The sequence below is a fragment of the Mustela nigripes genome, chromosome 2 (assembly GCF_022355385.1).
Source record: "Mustela nigripes isolate SB6536 chromosome 2, MUSNIG.SB6536, whole genome shotgun sequence".
Taxonomy (NCBI): domain Eukaryota; kingdom Metazoa; phylum Chordata; class Mammalia; order Carnivora; family Mustelidae; genus Mustela; species Mustela nigripes.
Window position 1 is genome coordinate 83,527,739 of NC_081558.1, and position 20,323 is coordinate 83,548,061.

Consider the following 20,323-nt stretch of genomic DNA (forward strand, 5'->3'; position numbering starts at 1 on the left):
AAGATACAGAGAGATTGAGAGAGAGAAGTTGTGAGTGATAAATGACTAGGAAAAAACAAAACAATAAAGGTTTCAGGGGTAAGTTCCAGTTCCCATTTGCCCTTAAAAACGTAGCTGAAAAGAAGCAATACTTCTAGTTCCAGCTGTAATGAAATAGCTTGTATTGAACTAACCCTCTAGTAAAAAATAAAGCTGGAAAAAATGCATAAAATAACAGTTTGAAAGCACTGGAGCAGTCAGCTCAGGGAAGACTTGAAGGGCCGTGGTCCCTGAGAGAAGAGGGGCATACCAACGCATGCTCTGCATTTACCCAGGCATCTTCTGGAGAGAACTCGCTATTTCATTGTTAGAGGGAATAGAGCACAACAGAAAGGAGTCATCTTCCTGGCAAAGGAGACTGAGATGACGTTCAGGGATTTGAAGGATTTGACCCCTGGGATTTGAAGAGTAGAAGAGTAGAAGCCTAGGGAGCAGGTAACTGCATCCGTGTGGACTTGGACACATGAGCCAGCTGCTAACAAGAGCACATGCACAGGGAAGCGCTTCAAGACACTCGGAAGATGAGAGCACCTGGGAGAAGCAGAGATTTCAGCCACAATGGGTGCTGAGGAGATGGAGGGAAGTTCAAGCCCCACCAAACAGGAGAGGCCCTGGTAAACGTCTCAGGCTTTCAGCTGAGATTCCAGAAAAAGTACGTCAAGGGTGGAGGCTATAGCCCCAGATGATGGGCAAAGCTGAACAGAGCAGCCTAACAAAACCTAAGAGGAACTCTGGGCATGATGAAATTGGTTGGTCAGAACTCGATCTGTCTGCCAAGAGAAGGACTTACCTGAGTGGAGGAAAATAATAGAATAATTTTCATAAGACACATCTACATTTAAACAAAAGTATGACATCTGCTAAAAAGAAGGAACCAAATGGCCACAAGAAAACAAAACAACACAACAGAAAGAACAGATAATGAAAATAATCCCACAGGCAATTCAAGTATGGGAGTCTAAAAATCACTCCAATTCATGTTCCGGCAAATAGATAAAAGGGGATAAAAGATTTGATCAGAGATACAGATCCTTAACAAGGAATCAAATAAAAAGAAGACAAGGCTTGAGATCCATATCTTCCACTTTACTAGGCCAAGGCATGTTGGCTCTTTCTCTCGTCCTGGATTTCTTCTTTTCCTCTCTGGTTCCTTCCACCCTCTCACACACTTCCACACTTCAGAAATAGTTGTCCCATTAGGTTGTCTTAGAGAGTACAAAAGACAACTGTAGTTTTAAAAGTCCATGTGTCAAGGGGCACATGGGTGGCTCAGTCGGTTAAGCATCTGATTCTCGATTTTGATTCAAGTTATGATCTCAGGGTGGTGGGATCGAGCCCTACTGTGTGCTCAATGAGGAGTCTGCTTGAGATGCTCCCTCTCTCTCTCCCCCTCTGCACCTCCCCCTCCATGTTCTCTCTGTCTAAAATAAATAAATAAATAAATCTTAAAAAAATAAGTCCATCTGTTGAATCAGAAGATATGAAAAGTGTCTTCAGCAGAGACAACATAACTAATAGTGACAGCTGTCTGTGTTTAGACTCTGTCCCAGTCACCTAAAATTCTGTGTGACTACACACAAGTTACTTAGCCATTCTCAATTTGTTTTCTGTTCCCTACAGATTGGTCGATACCTTACAAAATCATTTTAAGCACTAAATGAGATGTTTATCTAGGAAGAGTGCTTAGCACAAACAGATTCCCAACAAATACTGATACCTCCTTTTCTGTTTGCTATCATCCATAGAGAGCACACACTCGAAACTCGTTAATCTTGAACTTCAGAATGGGATACCATCTATGTGTTGACTGTCATTTGATATCCTCAACAAAGATGAAGTGCTATACAACTTACATTCTTTCCCTTCCTAAGTGAGGAATATTAATGACTAACAAAATGCCTACATAATATAGGTTTGTCAAAACAATAGTTCCTTGAAGTCTCAGGGGAAAAAACAAATCGAATATTTCAAATATCTGGAACAAAATTCAAGGCAGCGATCAAGGCTTTTGTTGTTACAGAACACTATTCATGCTTTGGCTTGCCTTTCAACAATCATGCCTATTAAATCATTTGTGTCTCTGACACATGTAATGAAGTCATATTCGCGATCAGCTTAATCCCAGGATGCAGAGTGGCACCTATTTTGTTAGGAAAGCTGTTTGTATAAACTGAAACATGCAGCAAATTTATAATTTCATAAAATGCTCATTATACTTTCAGCGTGACAATCTTTGGCTTGAATCTCTTCATGCATATTTAGTCATTTTAAGATAGACTGTTTTGGGTACTGGTTAAGAAAAAGATTATTTTTAAGCAAACTCCCTAACAAGCAAGCAGAATAGTAAATAGTTACAAACACAGCAAACTCTGAGCCATATATTCTATGTGGAAATCTTTAAATTCTGGAGAAAACACACAACTGCAGCTAAATATTATACGTCACTGAAATTGACTCTTGTTATAAGCACATGAAGGTAAACAAGAAAGAAACTGAATTAAGGGAGGTCATCTATAAACAATACTTTTCTAGAATGTTGATAAATTCCACCCTTGACTTCTAGCTAATTATTTGGTTGTTCAACTAGTGGCTGAATAATCATACCTTATCCATTCAGAGACTTTCACAAGGGAAGTCATGACATGGGCTTTTATTGTTATAAATAATCTCCAGGTCCCATGGTTTAGATCTCAGCATTAATTAGAAGTAAGACTTACATCACTCTCATGACCTTCTCGAAGGTTGTATGTGAGATCATGTTGAATGTCTTCCATGAATTTGTGAGCATATTCTGGGTAAAGGTCTAGCACTTCAAAGAGTCCTTTGAGGATGATACATTGAAGATCACAGTAGGTTAAAGCCTTCACATCTGCATTGGTCTTGATCACTTGGTCCTTAATTGATAGGTTTGCTCCAATTAAGTCCCCTTTCCCTTGAAACAGTGAAAAAAAGAGACATGTCACTTCCAAAGAAAAGCAAGTTGGGACTGGAAACTTCATTTCACTTAAAGGCTTCCCTTCTCTGAGATGACACTGCAAAAGAAAAAGACACCTTCATCTCCACAGCCCTGAGATATGGGGCCTGGTATTTCTTTGTTTGGTGGGGGAGCTTCCTGTACACAGAAGAATGTTTACCGCCATCTCATATTGCCAACCCCCAGCAGTGACAACCGAAAATATCTCCTGACATTGTCATATGTCCCCTGGCAGGCACAACTGCTCCTGGTTGAGAACGGTGGTCTGGGGGATAAGAACTAGGAGAGCAGAGTTGGGAATGGTCGGTGATAGATGGGCTCCAGACAGTTCCTTATGGCATTGGATAAAGGACTTTAGACAAAGCAGTTGACATTTTTGTCACAGTTGCCTCAACTACTCAGGAGAAATAATAATGGCTCCAATTGGGGGTGGGGGCGCTGTAGAAGACCATGAAAATGTGTATTAGTAATTTTGATTCTAACACAATAATAACTTCATTATCAGCTTGCTAGTACTCGGGTTCTTTCATTTACCTCCAACACCTCTTACAAAAGAGAGGGTGAGGAGGGAGGAGGTGCTATCCCTCCCTCGCCTCAGAACAGGGTGGGTCACAGAGAGGTAGGGGACTTCGAGGACGGTGAAACCTACCAAATGAAAATGTGAAACACAACCATACTTCTGTCACTCTGTGACAGCGCAAAAGGCCAATTTTCCCATCAAAAACGAAAGCGAACAAATAAAAACTATGAGGTCTCGGTTTGCGCCACTGCAAGGAGAGAAACCCACTACCACTTTGCCACCCGCGCCCACACCTCACCCAGCACCCCTGCTATTTGCCCTAAAATGCTGCCGCCTCTCAGTCCGAGGCTGGATTCCTCCATCTGGGAACTAGCTTGCTTCCTTGAGTTTGCTGATTAGATCATATCGGACAATGCATTTGAATCTTTAAAGTCTTTGGGTTCATTTGAATCCATTTAACCTAGCAGGAAGGTGAATATCAATGTAAGAGCTAACAAAGATGATTGCAGCTTCAGATATTTTATTTTATTTCATTTTTTGGAAAGATTTTATTTATTTATTTGACGGAGAAAGATCACAACTAGGCAGAGAGGCAGGCAGAGAGAGAGAGGAGGAAGCAGGTTCCCCACTGAGCAGAGAGCCCCATGCGGGGCTGATCCCAGGTCTCTGAGATCATGACCTGAGCTGAAGGCAGAGGCTTTAACCCACTGAGCCACCCAGACGTCCCTCGAATTTATTTTAGACACAGCCATTAATTCACTCGGCATCCGTGTGAGATACGTGAAAGAAAATCCATTCCATCCTCAGACAAACCAAGGTTCGCCGCGGAAGTAGTATGACCTGCGTTCACAGAGGACACTGGCATGAGATTCATGGCTACAACTTGGGAGTTTCTTGGCTTTGTCCTCCTGCCTGGGCTTGAAATTTTATTATTATTTTCTTAATGGCTGCTTTGCTCCATCTCAACAGGGAATCAACAACCAACTATGGACCCACAGAGAAACCACCAAGGAAAGAATATCTTAGGAACCGTATCGAACAAATTGTCCTTTCCCCCATTCAGTTCATTTTTTAACTTACAAATTTTTATTTTTTATTGTGCCCAGCATTTCTGGAAGGAAAGCCTCTGAATTGTAGCAGACTTCAATAAAATTCCGTTTTATTGAATTTCACAGGAAAAGGAAACATGCCAAATTAACCATGAATACTTGAAATATTCATAAATATGTAACAGATAAAAATGGGGCATTTAAAAATTATTGAATTACATCTGAGTATTATCTCTGAAATAACATTAAATTCAAACCTTGAAGATGAGCCTATTTGGCCAAAGGAAAAAAGGACTAAAATCTGCACTTACAGACGGTCAGGGACTGTACAACCACGTGGTGCTAAAGGATTCAAGTTGGATCTATTGTTGTCCACCTATACTGCTAAACTTGGCAATCTTGTTTCTTATACATTTTGTTAGAAATCTAAATTGGTGCTCAAAAACGCAGCCAGGTACCGATGTAAGATGTAAATATACCCAGGATGCTTTGAATATAGCCAGTTTTGAAATTTGTATATCTAAGGAGAGTTATCATGATGTGATGTCTTGCTACAAAATGCATTTATATTTTCTCTTAAGCAACTGGTGTTTGAAATGACTGTAGGGTCTACATACTTCCATACCTTGGGTGACCACAGCATGGCTATTTAAGTCACAGTGACCCCAGCTATAAAAACACCACCAACATCTTGCCAACCTTGGCACTTTAGAAAGAATCTGCTTATTCATTCATTTAGCAAGTATTTATGAAGCATTGACATGCAAACCGGAACTCGTGTTGAGCCCCAGCATGTGTGCACTGGTCTCTACCCTCCCTGATTTTCCAGTCTTGTGGATTTCTCCTAACCTAGATTTAGGACTTTGATCAAAGTTTCTTATTTACTCTAGGTCTCAGTATCCTTATTTCTAAAAGAAGAGAAAGACTTCTGTGGTCTCTTACTATCCCCATTTTTCAGAATTCTATTACTGGTATTTGCTAACAAGTTACTCTTCCACGGGGCGGGAGAAGGTTTTGGGGAAGGGGAAGCTGATGGGGTGCATCAGCAAACCATCCAACTTAGAGCAATAACAGGTTTAATTATAATTAGATAGACTAATACCATTGTGAAGAGCACATTTATCAGTGCTTTGTCACTTTCTTTTAAACAACAATGAAGAAATTGGTAGAAAAACACAATTACCAGGACATGAAATAAAAGTGTATAAGGCAAATGAATCCCCAGGCATCAGATTAAGAAATGTCTTCATGTATTGACTGGACAACTGAATTGCTTGAATAAGTTATGGCTTGACAGCTGTTTGGTGATTCTTCTTCACTACAACATTATATATTAATTCATTTTGTTGGCACAGTGAATATGTATTAAATATCTACAGATCCAATGTGAAGCCACGTGCTCAAGTTTACCAAAGTCAGTATTGATTTTAATTGGCCCTATAAAACAATATTACCATGGGGAAAGTAAAATAGTCAATCTCCATTGAAATAATGTTAATCACAGAGAAAAAATATGAATAATTTGTTATCCTTGTTTGGGTTTAGTCCCAATATCACATACGAGTATTTAGAATGGTCATGTGGCAATATGCATTTAAATCACTTTTGATGTTCGACATAGTAGAAATGAAGATGTGAAAATGTTAATCATGAAAATCATAATCTGTGGAGGAAATTGGGACCAAGAGCAAAAGGCAATGAATTAAATCTTTCAGCTGTGAGTAGAATTTTTTTAAATAAAAAATCCAGCTGAATTATGTATTACAAACAATGTTAATTACCTAGAAGTCATTGAATTTGTACCTATTATGTTCTAATGTCATGGACGATACCTTCATATTTCATTCCTAGAATTGTTGCTAGTTACTGAATGTAAAAATAATACCAAGATTATGGGAAAAAACCCCAGATTGCAGATTAAATATATATATTTAAACACAGTACATTACTTTTGCTTACAAGCATATCAAATGACATAGTTTTGGAAAGATAACTCTATGCCCTCTTAAAACCAAGCTATGTAAATAGGCAGACTATAAAACTGACATGGTCCTAAGGAAACCCATGGAAAAGTATTTCATGATTAAAGGTGAGTTTTTGAAGCAAGTTTAGAAATGAATGTCAATTTTAATTTAGAATCACAAAATAATAGAATAGCTGTTAACTTTACAAAGTTGATAAGTGAGCAGGAATGTTAAATTCTTCTTTTATTTATTTTTTAATTTTTTTTTTTTTTTAGATTTTTATTTATTTGACAGACATTTCACAAGTAGGCAGAGAGGCAGGCAGAGAGGCAGGCAGAGAGAGAGGGAGGAGGAGGCAGGCTCCCTGCTGAGCAGAGAGCCCGATGCAAGGCTTGATCCCAGGGCCCTGGGATCATGACCTGAGCTGAAGGCAGAGGCTTTAACCACTGAGCCACCCAGGCGTCCCTTAAATTCTCCTTTTAAAAACACACACACAGAGCCTCGTTCTGACATTGATAATGAACAGGCCAAACTGAAAATAAACTGTCAATAAACTGTCAATTCAATTTAGTTAACATTTAGTATATTACTAGTTTCAGGGATAGAATTCAGTGATTTATCAGTTGCATGTAACACCGAGTGCTCATCACATCAAGTGCCCTCCTGAATGCCCATCACCCAATTGCCCTAGCCCTTTACCCCCCACCTCCCCATCCAACCTTTCTGTTAAGGAGAAAAAGCATAAGAGGCTGAGTCAAGAAATGAGCCAAAGCTTTAAAAGACAAGCCCGGGGCGCCTGGGTGGCTCAGTGTGTTAGGTGTCTGCCTTTGGCTCAGGTCATGATCCCGGTCCTGGGATCGAGCCAGGAGCCAGGCTCTCTGCTTAGCCTGCTTCTCCTTCTCCCTCTGCCTCTCCCCTGCTTGTGTTCTCCTTCTCTCTCAAATAAATAAATAAAATCTTTTTAAAAATAAAAGATAAGCCCTACATTTCCCCCAGTTTTATAGTCTGCCTATTGACATAGCAAACTGAGTGAATATGAAGCAATGAAAAGCCCATGGGTATTTCACTATTCACTAACCTCCACCACTTCACCTTTAATCAGAGATCATCACACCAACCTAACCCCACCAGGGAACGGTATTTAAATTGGATAATGGACATAAAACACCTGGGTCATATTAGGGATTCAATACATTTTAGTTCTCTTCCCTTTTCCCAAAGTATAATCTGTCTTGAAGCTTATGAACTAGAATCAGTGATAGCAGGTTTATAATGATTATATAGAATAAGAGGCATCGCTTAGAGGTGGAAAGAGCACTGGAGACAGAGTCAAAAGACCTAGGTTAGCTTTGACTTTGGAAAAATAGAGAAAATACCACTCTCGTCTGTCTCTTTGTATTAGAAAGGCTTAAATAAGACCCCATATGTAAACATGTTTTATAAATGGTTAAGTTGTCTATAAATCTTAGTACTTAAATGACTTAAAAATAAACTAGCCTCTTTGAATTTACACAAATCCTAAACATTGATATACTCCATTGGTTTTCAAAATGTATTTATTGTTTAGGCCACAACCTGACACATTCTTAGGCCTTCAATAAAGATTAGTTGAATGAACCAACAAACAAGAGAGAGTGATTTTAAAAGAAGTACATGTGGGCGTCTGGGTGGCTCAGTGGGTTAAGCCACTGCCTTCGGCTCAGGTCATGATCTCAGAGTCGTGGGATCGAGTCCCGCATCGGGCTCTCTGCTCAGCAGAGAGCCTGCTTCCCTCTCTCTCTCCCTCTGGCTGCCTCTCCATCTACTTGTGATTTCTCTCTGTCAAATTAATAAATAAAATCTTTAAGTACACGTAAAAATGTAAGTAGGAATTTTTCTACATTAACTCTACCATTTTTGCCATTTTTGTCAGCTGACCTTATATTTCAATGGAAACCAATTATGTCTTAATAGATGGGAGTCAACTTTGTGGTACAAAATCTTCACAGACTATTCTGTGGAATTTCTTTGAGAAAGGAAAAAAAAGCTTGTGATCATCTTGACAATATGGGATCAGTTACTGTCATGAGAGCTTATTCTCAATGCATAATCATTTTTGCACTACTCTAGTCCAGATAAAATAATTTTTATGTTCTTCTCTGAATTTGTTCTCCACAAAAATATGGAACGCCCTCTTAAAATTGACCAGCTATTTCACCAAAAGGCAGCAGATATCATGACCAATAATTTGGCTTGAGGAATCAGAAAGCATTGTGTTCATTTTCTTATTATGTTATTTGGGACAAATTAAGTTAACTAAAATACTATTTATTTATTTATTTCTAAAAATGGGTTAAGATCCATACTACTGGATTTTTAACAAGAATGAAATGATATACTGGATGTAACAGCACAGTGTAAACTCAGTATGTGGCATAATAATTAATAATAAACAATTGGCAAATTAAATCCACTTAAAGAATCATCCTAATCCCATATATTCATCCAGAATTTTCTTACAGGAGCAGTACCCCTCCCCCCATTTTCTCTTCTTAACTTATGCTCTAGGGCAACATTTCATGAACCTTTTCAACTCAGACCTACCAAGAATAGCCAGCACCATGCTGTCTTTAAGAACTTCCATGGAGCCTGAGCATACAAAGTAGATGGCCTGCAAAGCATCTCCTTGACGCAGCAGATACTCCCCCGGAGCACAGAAAGAGGTTTTGATGTGCAGAGACAGAGACCTGAGGCAGCCCCGGCTGGCACACTCAAAGAGGGACAACTGCAAGATTTCCTTGTTCAAGTGCATAGTGATGTCAGAACGCAACTCGTCCGGAAAGTCTTTCAAAAGCTGTCAAGATGAAAGGAGAAATCAAGCTGGGGTAAGTCTGGTCTGATTGATTTACTCTGTAAGAGAAGAGGGGTGTTCTTCCCACTGTTTGACCAACCAGAGTACAGAAGGGGAAGTATATGTCTATTCAACCCTGGGGCGATTATTCAGTGACTGTGACCCCGGTTAGGTTCTACTGAAAAAATCAGCTGATAATAAGTCTGGAGAACTAGGATAAATTAATAGAAGACTCTAGAAGGAAAATATATGGCTTCTTGTGACTTGCTTCTCACAAAGACTCTCTCTCAGGACAGAAGATATGGAATTTGGATGCCCTGGTATTTCCTCTAGCATCATGATTGTGTCAAGAGAGGAGAAACCAAATAATTGCTCAGAAGTGTGAATGACAGTGTAATTGTAGCAGGTTGCTTTATTTATAGGATACTTTTCTTACAGTAGTGGTCTGGGGTATTCCTGGAAGTCCACAAATAACATATGTGCCGGAAGACGTATGCTTTCTCACTTTGTTCGTTTTAAAGGCACCCAGTAACTTGGTTAATCTAATAATCCAACTTGACACAATTTAGTGGTTCCAAGAATTGACTGGTTCCTCCAAAGATGGTAAATGAGAATGAAAGACCACCCAACCGACCGAAGTAAAGTCAGTGTAATACATTGGTCCATCCAAAGTGGCATCATGAAAACATAAGCCGAAGCAGATGAAAGAAGATGGACTGAGTTTCATGAGGGACTAAAAATTGGAGATAAAGAAGTTGGTGGGTGTGTACTTCTCTTCTGAAACCTGCATTAGAGCACCTTGCTTTTACTAAGAATATGTGCTTTCTGCCTGAAAACTTCGACATGTGAAGTGAACATTACCTCATTTGAATCTATTCCATTGTTGACTGACCAGGTTGTTTGGAAATATTCGAGCATCCTCTGCTTGAGCTGCTGGGGCAGGTGATGGACCCGTATGAAGTCCTTCAGATCCTTAGTTCTAGTGTGATAGAGGGACCATCTGGAATACATCCTCTGTATGATCGCCGTCACGTTTCCAAACACCAGGGCATGCATCAAAGCTAGAGAGGACAACACAGCATACATGGGAAAGAACTAGGATGGAAAATCTAAGTCTAGAATTACAGTTAATGTATCCTGAATTCAGCGGAGGATGCTTATGTGGCCATGTTGGTACAGCTGTTTTGGTATACTACTCTGTCAGAGGGCATCCCAATGCAGTCATTTGAATCCAGATGGCTTGATCGAGTAAAAACACCTTTTAAGAATACTCAGTAATAGACAAAAGAGGCCCCTCGGACTCACACTTACTCTGTCAGCAGCTTTTCTGGCTATGATAAACTTTTATTTTGTACTTTTTTCATCTAAATTATTTTAAAGTTAAGTATAGTTTAATGGCCATGAGAAAATAATTTTATTATAATCTCATAAAATAAGCTATGAAGTTATAGTTCAATGGTTATCATAATAACAAATACATTTTAAAAAACCAAGTCTATTAGCGGGGTGCCTGGGTGGCTCAGTCAGTTATGTGTCTGATTCTTGATTTTGGCTCAGGTCATGATCTCAGGGTCAGGACAGCCCTAATGGGCTCTGCCTTCAGCACAGTCTGCTTGTCTCTCTCCCTCCCCTCTTCCACAAATCCCCCATTTGTGCGTGCATGCACACACTCAAAAATAAATAAATAAAATCTTAATAAGTCTATTAAAACCAGTTAAACTTTATTCATCTTTCCCCTAAGTCATCACATAAAATGAGTTTTCAGATATTAAATATAACACATTTTGATCAATAAAGGTATGGAGAAAATTGCTAGAAAAGTAATTGAGGATTTTCTGAGCAAGCAGAAGCTGAGATTCCTATGGCTTTCATCACCAGCCTTGCTTCAGCTCTGTGTCACTTACATTTTAAGGGAGCTATCAGAAAATCTGAGGCCATTAAAGAAACAAATGCATTCATAGAGAAAAACAGTTATTCTACTTAGAGTCCTCTTTGCCATTCTGAGAGGAGCCAGATGGTGTGTGTGTGTGTGTGTGTGTGTGTGTGTGTGTGTGTGTGTATGACTCTGTTTCGATGAGATTTCTCAGAGAGTATTTAATCCCCACTTTCTTGCTGAGACTTCCCCTTTCTCAGAAAACCACCAAATTATAATTGGATAGAAGACTTTGTTCACAAGAACTCAAGAGTTGCTGTGGTTTGGAGATGGGTCTTCTACTGGGAAAAAAAGTGATTTCTAGGAATTTCCCATTGTAAGGAGTGGTCAACTACTTTAAAGTCAGAAAAGGTAGGACAAGAATTTGTACTATTTGTTAGCCAAGCAGAATCAGAATGGCCTCTGCGGACACCAGCAGAGAGTCCCAGAAGGCCTTGGACCCACCTGGGGCTGTGGCACTGTGAGAGTTGAGAGCTAGGTATAGTTACATTTACGGGCAGATCAGCTTTCAGTGATATTCAGATTTCAGCCCTGAACCCCATCCTGGACAGGATTGACAATGAGGTAAGCTCAGGGGTTCGGTGAAATCATCTGTTTTAACAGCTTTTGGTTTAAAAAAAAAAAAAGACTAAAAATTTAGTATTTTGTCTATTAAGATCCATCAAACTGTCCCTGTACCAAAATCTCAATGTCCAAGGAGATCTGTTAAAGTTTCTTAGCATCAAAATGGATACATTACTGTAAATGTGTCAATACATCACTGCATCTATTTTCCTGAATCTTCATCCTATTTCAAGGTAGCCCCAAATAAAATTCTTTCTTTCCTCTGCATTTGCCAGAAATTAGCGACCACTGGCATGCTATCTGCAATCTAATCTAACACTGGAATGAAAATTCTTTTTGGTTCTATATCATCATTTCTCTATGGAAGATACGGTAACCACGCCTACAAAGGTGGTAACCATAAAGAGGCCCTCAGCATTTTTGAAAAGTTACTAGAATGGGGTTAAACTTAGGGTGATATACAGGAGGAATATAATGTTGCAGAGAGAATATGGACTTCAGAATCAGACAGCTCAGGATTCGAAACCTGATTTTGGCATTTCCTAACTGTGAACTTGGGAAGACGTATAATTCTCATGGGTGCAGTTTCCTAATGTATAAATGGGCATAGTAGTACCTTACTCACAGGGCTTTTTTGAGATCTAAGGAGTTAATATATTTATATATATATATATATATATATATATATATATATATATTATATATATATATATATATATTTAAAAGTGTCCAATATTTTGTGTGAAAATCAGTGGGCACTCAGTTTATGTTCATTATTCCCGTGAGAGTGGAAAGCATAATTGTAAATTTTCAACACACTCAATGGCATAAAATATGGGGAAAGGACTCAGTTGATTTTCCAATAACCTTTTAAGTATTTAAGAGTGGTTTTAGTGGAAATAACTTCTCGATGAAAGAAATTCAAGGAATATTTAATGCTGTATGCCTGCTCCATACAAACATAAGTATATATTCTCCCTAAATTTTCAAAAATCAATGTCTCCCAACAGGTGAAAACTATTCCAAGAAAACTGTATATTGCCTAATAACTTAGTGTTGAATGGCTCTTGGTATATCCATCAACAGATGAATGGATCAAGAAGATGTGGTATATATACACAATGGAATACTATGCAGCCATCAAAAGAAATGAAATCTTGCCATTTGTGACGATGTGGATGGAACTAGAGGGTATCATGCTTAGCGAAATAAGTCAATCGGAGAAAGACAACTATCATATGATCTCCCTGATATGAAGAAGTGGAGGTGCAACATGGGGGGTTTAAGGGAGTAGGAGAAGAATAAATGAAACACGATGGGATTGGGAGGGAGACAAACCATAAGTGACCCTTAATCTCACAAAACAAACTGAGGGTTGCTGGGGGGAGGGGGGTTGGGAGAGGGGGGTACGGTTATGGACATTGGGGAGGGTATGTGCTATGGTGAGTGCTGTGAAGTGTGTAAACCTGGTGATTCACAGACCTGTACCCCTGGGGATAAAAATACATTATATGTTTATTAAAAATAATAATAAATATAAATAGAGGTCCATTCTTCTGTATGTTTGTTAAAGCATAGTAGTTCTGATGTCAAGTACTTTGTTTGGAAGAAGAGACCTCTATTTAAGGTAAACACTCAGCAAAGAAAGCAAACAGTTCCGCTCCAAGTCAAAGAAATTAAACATCAGTTTCGGGCTCCGTTAATATACTTATGGGCTCAGTCTTTGGAAGCCCTACCATCTGTAAAAGTATAAAATAGTCTTTCATGGAGACTAAACTGAGGACTGAGAACAATTTTATTTCATTTATTTTAACACTGCTTTCCTTAATTATGTGTATGATTTTAACTTTGCTTTGCTTAATTATAATGTGTGTAAAGCACTTAAAGTAAGAGAAGTAATATGTTCAGATCATTTAGCATCCTAATTGTACATTATCAATAAAATGAATTACTGGATTAATTGTAGCATTCTCAGTGTTGTTGGAAAGTCCTCGTCTGCATCTGAGTCACCATAATTTCACAGTCACATTTCAGCAGAGGCAAATACTTCTCATATAAGTAGTTAAAAAATAAAACCCCCAACTCCCATAATTTTTCAGTTTTCATAGTTATTCTGCTTCTCTGTCCCGGTTATCACTCTCACACGGGCAAAGAGTGAATAGAACTGTCAGGCCAAATCATCCCATCTGCTATGGCAGTTTGACTCCAGAATTGCAAAATCCAGGTCACTTTGGAAGTCATCATTCACTTTTCCTTTTACTCCTAGCAAATCTGATGTATATAATTCTTAAAGTAGCATGCTAGGGCTGCTGCTGAGTGTGTGGGAGGCTCCTCTGCTTTGTGTAGGAATGTTGTATCAAATGCATTTTGTAAAATCTCGTCTTAACATTAGGTCTTGGGAGGAAGCTCCATAATTGGGGTCTCAGAAGAAAGTCAAGAGACCTTAAATGAAAGTACACTCTTAGAGCTTTGCCTGGCTTTCTTTTTCTTTGTCTCCTTTTTCTTCCTCTTTGTCTTCTCCTTTCCTTTCCCATTTCTCTTCCCTCCCCCGCTCTTCCCTCCCCTCTCCCCCCTTTTACCCCTCTCCACTTCTCTCTCTGCATTGCAGGCCACACTGCTCTCCTGAGGTATAACACCCTTGCTGAGTTCTTCCACCAACCATTTTGCAGGGCCTTCGTGACTGTTGGCCCCTGATATAAAAGGAGACCAGAGCTCAGGCTTTGGGTAATCTTAGCTGCCTTCCTCCTCTTTCCCACCTACTCACTGACCTGGAATTTTCCACGCCTGCTAGAGTACACTGGCTTGTGGATAGCAGATGGCAGAGAAAACAGAATGAGAACAATTTCCTAAATGACAAATTCAAATGGCAGTGTATGCATCTTTAAAAAGCCTGAATTTGTGAACACCATAGCCCATATGGGTCCAATAAAATTATGTCAGGAGAATATATTTAGGATGAGAGGACCCAAGGAAAGCCTTAACTGTTAGGAATTTCACTTTACCTTTTTTGGGACAAGAATGCCTCATTTAAAGGCGACATGTCCTCAGGGATGAGTCACCTTCACTAGGAAGTTTTATCTAACCTCTTAGCCTAACAGACCTGTCAACGGGGGCTGACTTGTTAGGTGTCCATGAGTTAGCCATTATTAAATATGATAGAAGAGCTTTTAAAGAAATGGGAAAATGTTCTAATACATTTTTGTTTCATGGCAAAAATGATATGCAGAGTTAATATAAATATTGTCAAAAAGAGGGCTATAGATGTATAAAAAGACTAAAAAGACTATCTTTTGGTAATGGGATTTTATGTAATTCTAATTTTTGTGTGGATTTTTCAGTCTTTTCTAAATGTGCATTATAATAGGAAAAATTAAAATGGAAAAAGAAAGAACATCATCTGCCCAAGTTCCTATTTCCATTACTAAACTGTGAACTCCTCGAAGGAAAATATCATGTCTTAGTCATTTTTGTTTCCCCAGCATCTAGCACAGTGCCTGGCATAATGTAAGTGTGTCATAAATATTTATGGAGCTGAAGTGAACCTCTGGTCATTTGATACTTTCTCTAAAAAGTTTTTTAATCCTAAGCAATTAGCTTAGAAAATGTAATATGAATAGTTCAGCCCCAAATCAATCCCTTCACCCCCACCCCACGCCCCAAAGACAATCTCTTAAAATCATTTATTTCAGGTCTTGTGAATTATCACCAATATTTTAGACAACGTAACTTTACTTCTATTGCTTGACTCATCATATTAAGACAAGCCTTGAAAACAACCTGACATGAAAGGCGGGAACTCAGCTATTAGCTACCCTCCCATCATCCCACACGTGGTAGTTACTATTTTTAGCTATCTATTATAATTTTACCCGGCAAAATTAAGATCAATAACACATCAAGAAAACTATGCAAATACTAAATATACAGCTCATTGGGATTTCTTAAAGTGAATCACCCTCCCAATAAATAAACAGGATAGTACCAGCACCCCAGGCCTCCCTATGTCCCCTTCACAGACACTAACCAGCCCCATTACCAAAGTTAACAGCAGTTGTGAGTTATATTGCAATCTATAAGTTTTGCCTACTTTCAAACTTTCTCTAAACAAAGTCATGCAATAGGTACTTTTTGGTATCTGTCTTCTCTGCTTAGCATTGTTAGTAAGATTCATCCATGTGGTTGCGTAATGTGAGAATTCATTCATTCTCATGACCGTATAAGTACTGTATTGAGTAATGGCTTCACAATGTACTTATTTATTCTCCTACTAATGGGCATTTCCAGTTTGAGATTCTTACAATTACGCTTGTACAATCATTTATCTGTCTCTGTCTCTCTCTCTCTATATATATGAGTATTCCATTGGATAAATACTCAGAAGTAGAAGCATTGAGTGGCAGAGTACCAGTATGTTCTGTTTTGGTAGATATCAACAAAACTTTTGCACCACGTGCATCCCATCGATTGTATAGAAGTCAAGATGTTTCATATCCTCTCAGACGCTTGGGTTGTCATTGTTTTTAAGAGTAGCATTCCAGTGACTATAAATGCTATCTAATTTTGATCTGAATTTACATGTCCTTGATGAATGATGTTGAGCACCTTTTTATATTTGTATTGTCTATATGGCCTGGAAATCTGTTTGTGAAGTACTCTTTAAGGTTTCTATGCATTTTTGGATTGTCTGCTCTTACTGATTTGTAGACAGTCTTTATATATAATAGGTAAGAGTCTTTTGTCAGGTAAATATTTGCAAATACTGTCTCCGACGCTATGGCTCTCTTTATGCTCTTTAAATAATGTTTTTTTTAATAAATACAAATTCTGTAGTTCAACTTATCCATTTGTGATTAGGGCTCCAGGAGGAATTAATATTAATGTACAGTTTTAGAAGTTGTCAAGGTTGTTTTTCAACACCCAGATATACCCAGATATACATTTGACCCAGCAACTTTTATTGAAAGAATCATCATTCCCCCTTCACACTGCATGTCACCTATGTCACAATAAAGTGACCATATGTGCATGGGCCTATTTCTGAACTCTTCTATTCCACATGTCTTATTAGTCTGTTCCTGAGCTAACATGTGCTTTCTTTCTCTTTTTCTTTCTTTCTTTCTTTCTTCTTCTTTTTTTTTTTTTTTTTTTGATTTACTTATTATTTGAGAGAGAGAGAAAGGAAGAAAGTAGAGGGGAGGGACAGAGGGAGAGCTAGAATCTCAAGTATATTCCCTGCTAAGCACAGAACCAAACACAGGGCTCAATCCCAGGACCCTCGATCATGACTTGAACTGAAATCAAGAGGTGGATGCTTAACTGACTGAGCCACTCAGGTGCCCCTATCATGCACTTTCTTAATTGCTGTAATGTTACAATGCATCTTGATATCTGTAGTGCAAATCTTCCAATTTTGTTTTTCTTTACAATTGCTTTGACTAGTTTTAGCTGTTAGAAATATCTTGTCATTTTTCACACACACACACACACACATACACACACACCCACCCACCCATCAACAGACATAAACACACATCTACTAGAATATGCATTGGCATTGCATTGAATATTCAGATTAATTTGGGAAAAACTGGTATATTTATAATATTGAGTCTTAAAACTATCACCATTGTATATCCTTCCATTATTTTAGACCATTTGTAAATTTTCTCAACAATGTTTTGTAGTTTTTGGTATAGCAGAATTGTACATTTGATGTTTGATATTTTAAAAATCACTTCTTATATTTTATTTTCTAATTGTTACTAGCATCTAGAAATACTATTAATTTATGCATATTGAACTTATATCTGTCAGCTTTACAATATTTGGTCATTAATTGTAATAATTGTTTGAAACTTTTAAGGTTACTTTTTTGTGTTGGGTGTTCTCTATCCTTACATAGATTTGTCCAGGTATGCTTATTTTTTCTCATTATTTTTGCTGGATCTCTTTGATAGTTTTAATTATTCTTCCCACAAATCAGTGGTTCGCACACATTGTCATTACAGCTGCTCACATGAAAGCTTCCCCTTCCTCCCGCCTCCTCACTCAGCCAGTGAGTGCCTGTGCCCTAGATAATTATCTGGGGTTTTGGCAGTCACCTGCAACATTTAATATTGCTACTGCCTGCTTTTGTAGTAAATATTGTATCTCTGTCATTAGTAATTTCATTAGCCTTGCATGGAGATTCCTAATAAGTTACCTCAGACTTGATTCTGTAGTAATATATACATAAATTTATTTATTTATTTTAAAGATTTTATTTATTTATTTGTCAGAGAGAGCACAAGCGGGGGGAGCAGCAGGTAGAGCAGGCAGAGGGAGAAGCAGGTTTCCTGCTCAGCAAGGAACCCCGATGCAAGACTTGATTCCAGGACCCTGGGATCATGACCTGAGCTGAAGGCAGCCACTTAATCGACTGAGCCACACAGGTATCCCAATATATACTTAAATTTAAAAAAAAAATAGATTATTTGTGTCTATTTATAGAACTTAAGGGAATAAAATTAATTTCTAGTATATAATAAAATGGATATTTTGTAAGAGGTTTGCTAGGTCTCAGTGAATTCAGGCCTTTGAACACACTAAACCTCTGCTGCCTTATATCTAAATTAAGGTGTTAATAACTTCTATCTCCCAGTGTTATGAGAAGTAAATGAACAAAATGTTCCATATTGTGAGTACTTATGATTAGCTCTTGAAGTTATGCTAGTTAGTTAATTAGAAAATATTAAAATGCAGGCATCATTTCTTCTAGCCCAGGGTAATTGTCACAATAATAGTTATTTCCTACAAACACAAATTTGAGAAGCTTTAACTAATAAATTCAGGTTGCTTAGATGCCATTTGTCATTCGAAAGCAATGGTTTCCTCAGTGCTATTTAAGTCACCTAAATGCTTTAATGCCACTGACAAATGAGTACTGGTTTTGCACCAGGATAATTTGATCAACGAATATTTAATAAGTGACAAAGTAACATTATCTGATTATTTCCCCTATCTTTTGGCCCTGGGACCAGCATTGCTTTCTACTTACAGCGAATAGCAGGGAATAATTTATGCCTTACCCATTTCTGATGCAGGACCATTCACAATATAGTATGTGGATCAATAGAGAATAAAAGTTCAATTATCTAGCAGATTCTTGAAATGTCAGATCAGTAGGCTAAGCCTTGAGCACTTGAGCATTTCCTCAGATTTCCACCAGGAATAGAAGAAACATGGGCAAATATTAAATAAGTATAAACTGTGTGTATTGGCAAAATGCTTGTCATTTTGCTAAGCTGAAAGATGGGCAGTCAAGGAGACTGGTGATTTGAGAAGTCATAATACTGGGCCTAAAACAGCCACCACGGTGTCTGGCACATTGCAGCTCTTTAGAAACCGAGAGTTCCTGTTCTCTGCTCCCCGGGCTGTTGCTGCTGTACCTCAGCCAAGAGCTGCAGCAAATCCCAGCAGTCCCAGCACGCCACTTCAGCAACTCTGCCCCAGCACTGCCTTTCCAAGAAAGTCTCCCGATCCCTGGCCCATGCTTTGTCACTGCCTCTGAACTTCCCCAACTGATTTGGCACGTAGCATTTACTGCCTGCTATTATTATAACAACTCTTTCCATGTCTTTCAGCCCATCTCTTCCAAACTGGATCACAAGTTCCTTGAGGGAAGGGCTGGCTGATACTTCTTTGATTTCAACATACGCTGGATGAGTCATTGCTTAAAGCCCCAAATACTCATTTTGTATCTCCCACACAAGGAAGGTGGTAGGAACCATCCCCTATTATATGGTTTGAAACTCTAAGCCATAACTGGGATTAAGGCCATTAAAAGAACATGATAAAATAGGAGAAACATATGGGGACGAAAACACTGATAGAACCCTAGTTTAAGAATTCTGGCCTAAGAAGAATGTATACTTGATCCAGGTAAACATTCACATCTACTATTCCATGAGAGCCATCTTATAATTCAGTAAGTTTCCGATTAGGTGTTTATAGATGGAAATAAGCATTTATTTGGTTTCAAACCTTGCCTCTTTATCTTACGGATGGTATGACATTGGGAAAGTTACTTTGTTTCTTCAAGCTTTAGATTTATCATCTGAAAAATGTTGATAAGAATGGTGTCAATCCTGTATGTTAGGAGGTTCAGAAAAGGGAAATTAAACAAAAGGTTTCAACAGAGGAAATTCACTATAGGGAACTGGTTTTCCTGGGGCTAGAGAGTTAAATGAGTAAAAAAGAGAGTATAAAGGTAACGTGGATATAATAACCGCAAGAAGGAGTTTCTGTCCTCGGAGATGAATAAACAAGCGGGAGAAGCGCACTTATCAGAACATAGAAGCGCAAAAGAGGAGCCATGAGGAGCTGTAAGAAACCAGGGCTCTGACTTTGGATGCGGAGACACTCCCAACGGAAGCAGGGATCTCCAAGACCCAGTGAGGTGGTTGTGGGAG

At 38.5% G+C, this 20,323-nt stretch overlaps 1 protein-coding gene across 1 annotated transcript in view; it reads right to left on the bottom strand.

Moving 5' to 3' along the window:
- KCNH8 (potassium voltage-gated channel subfamily H member 8) overlaps positions 1-20,323 on the bottom strand; it is a 373,933-nt gene that overhangs the window by 54,863 nt on the left and 298,747 nt on the right. Inside the window, exons 9-11 of the mRNA XM_059390865.1 lie at positions 10,238-10,437; positions 9,130-9,379; positions 2,757-2,971 (exon numbers count right to left, since the gene is read on the bottom strand). Coding sequence (XP_059246848.1) covers positions 2,757-2,971; positions 9,130-9,379; positions 10,238-10,437 — 665 coding nt within the window. The remainder of the gene's footprint in view (positions 1-2,756; positions 2,972-9,129; positions 9,380-10,237; positions 10,438-20,323) is intronic.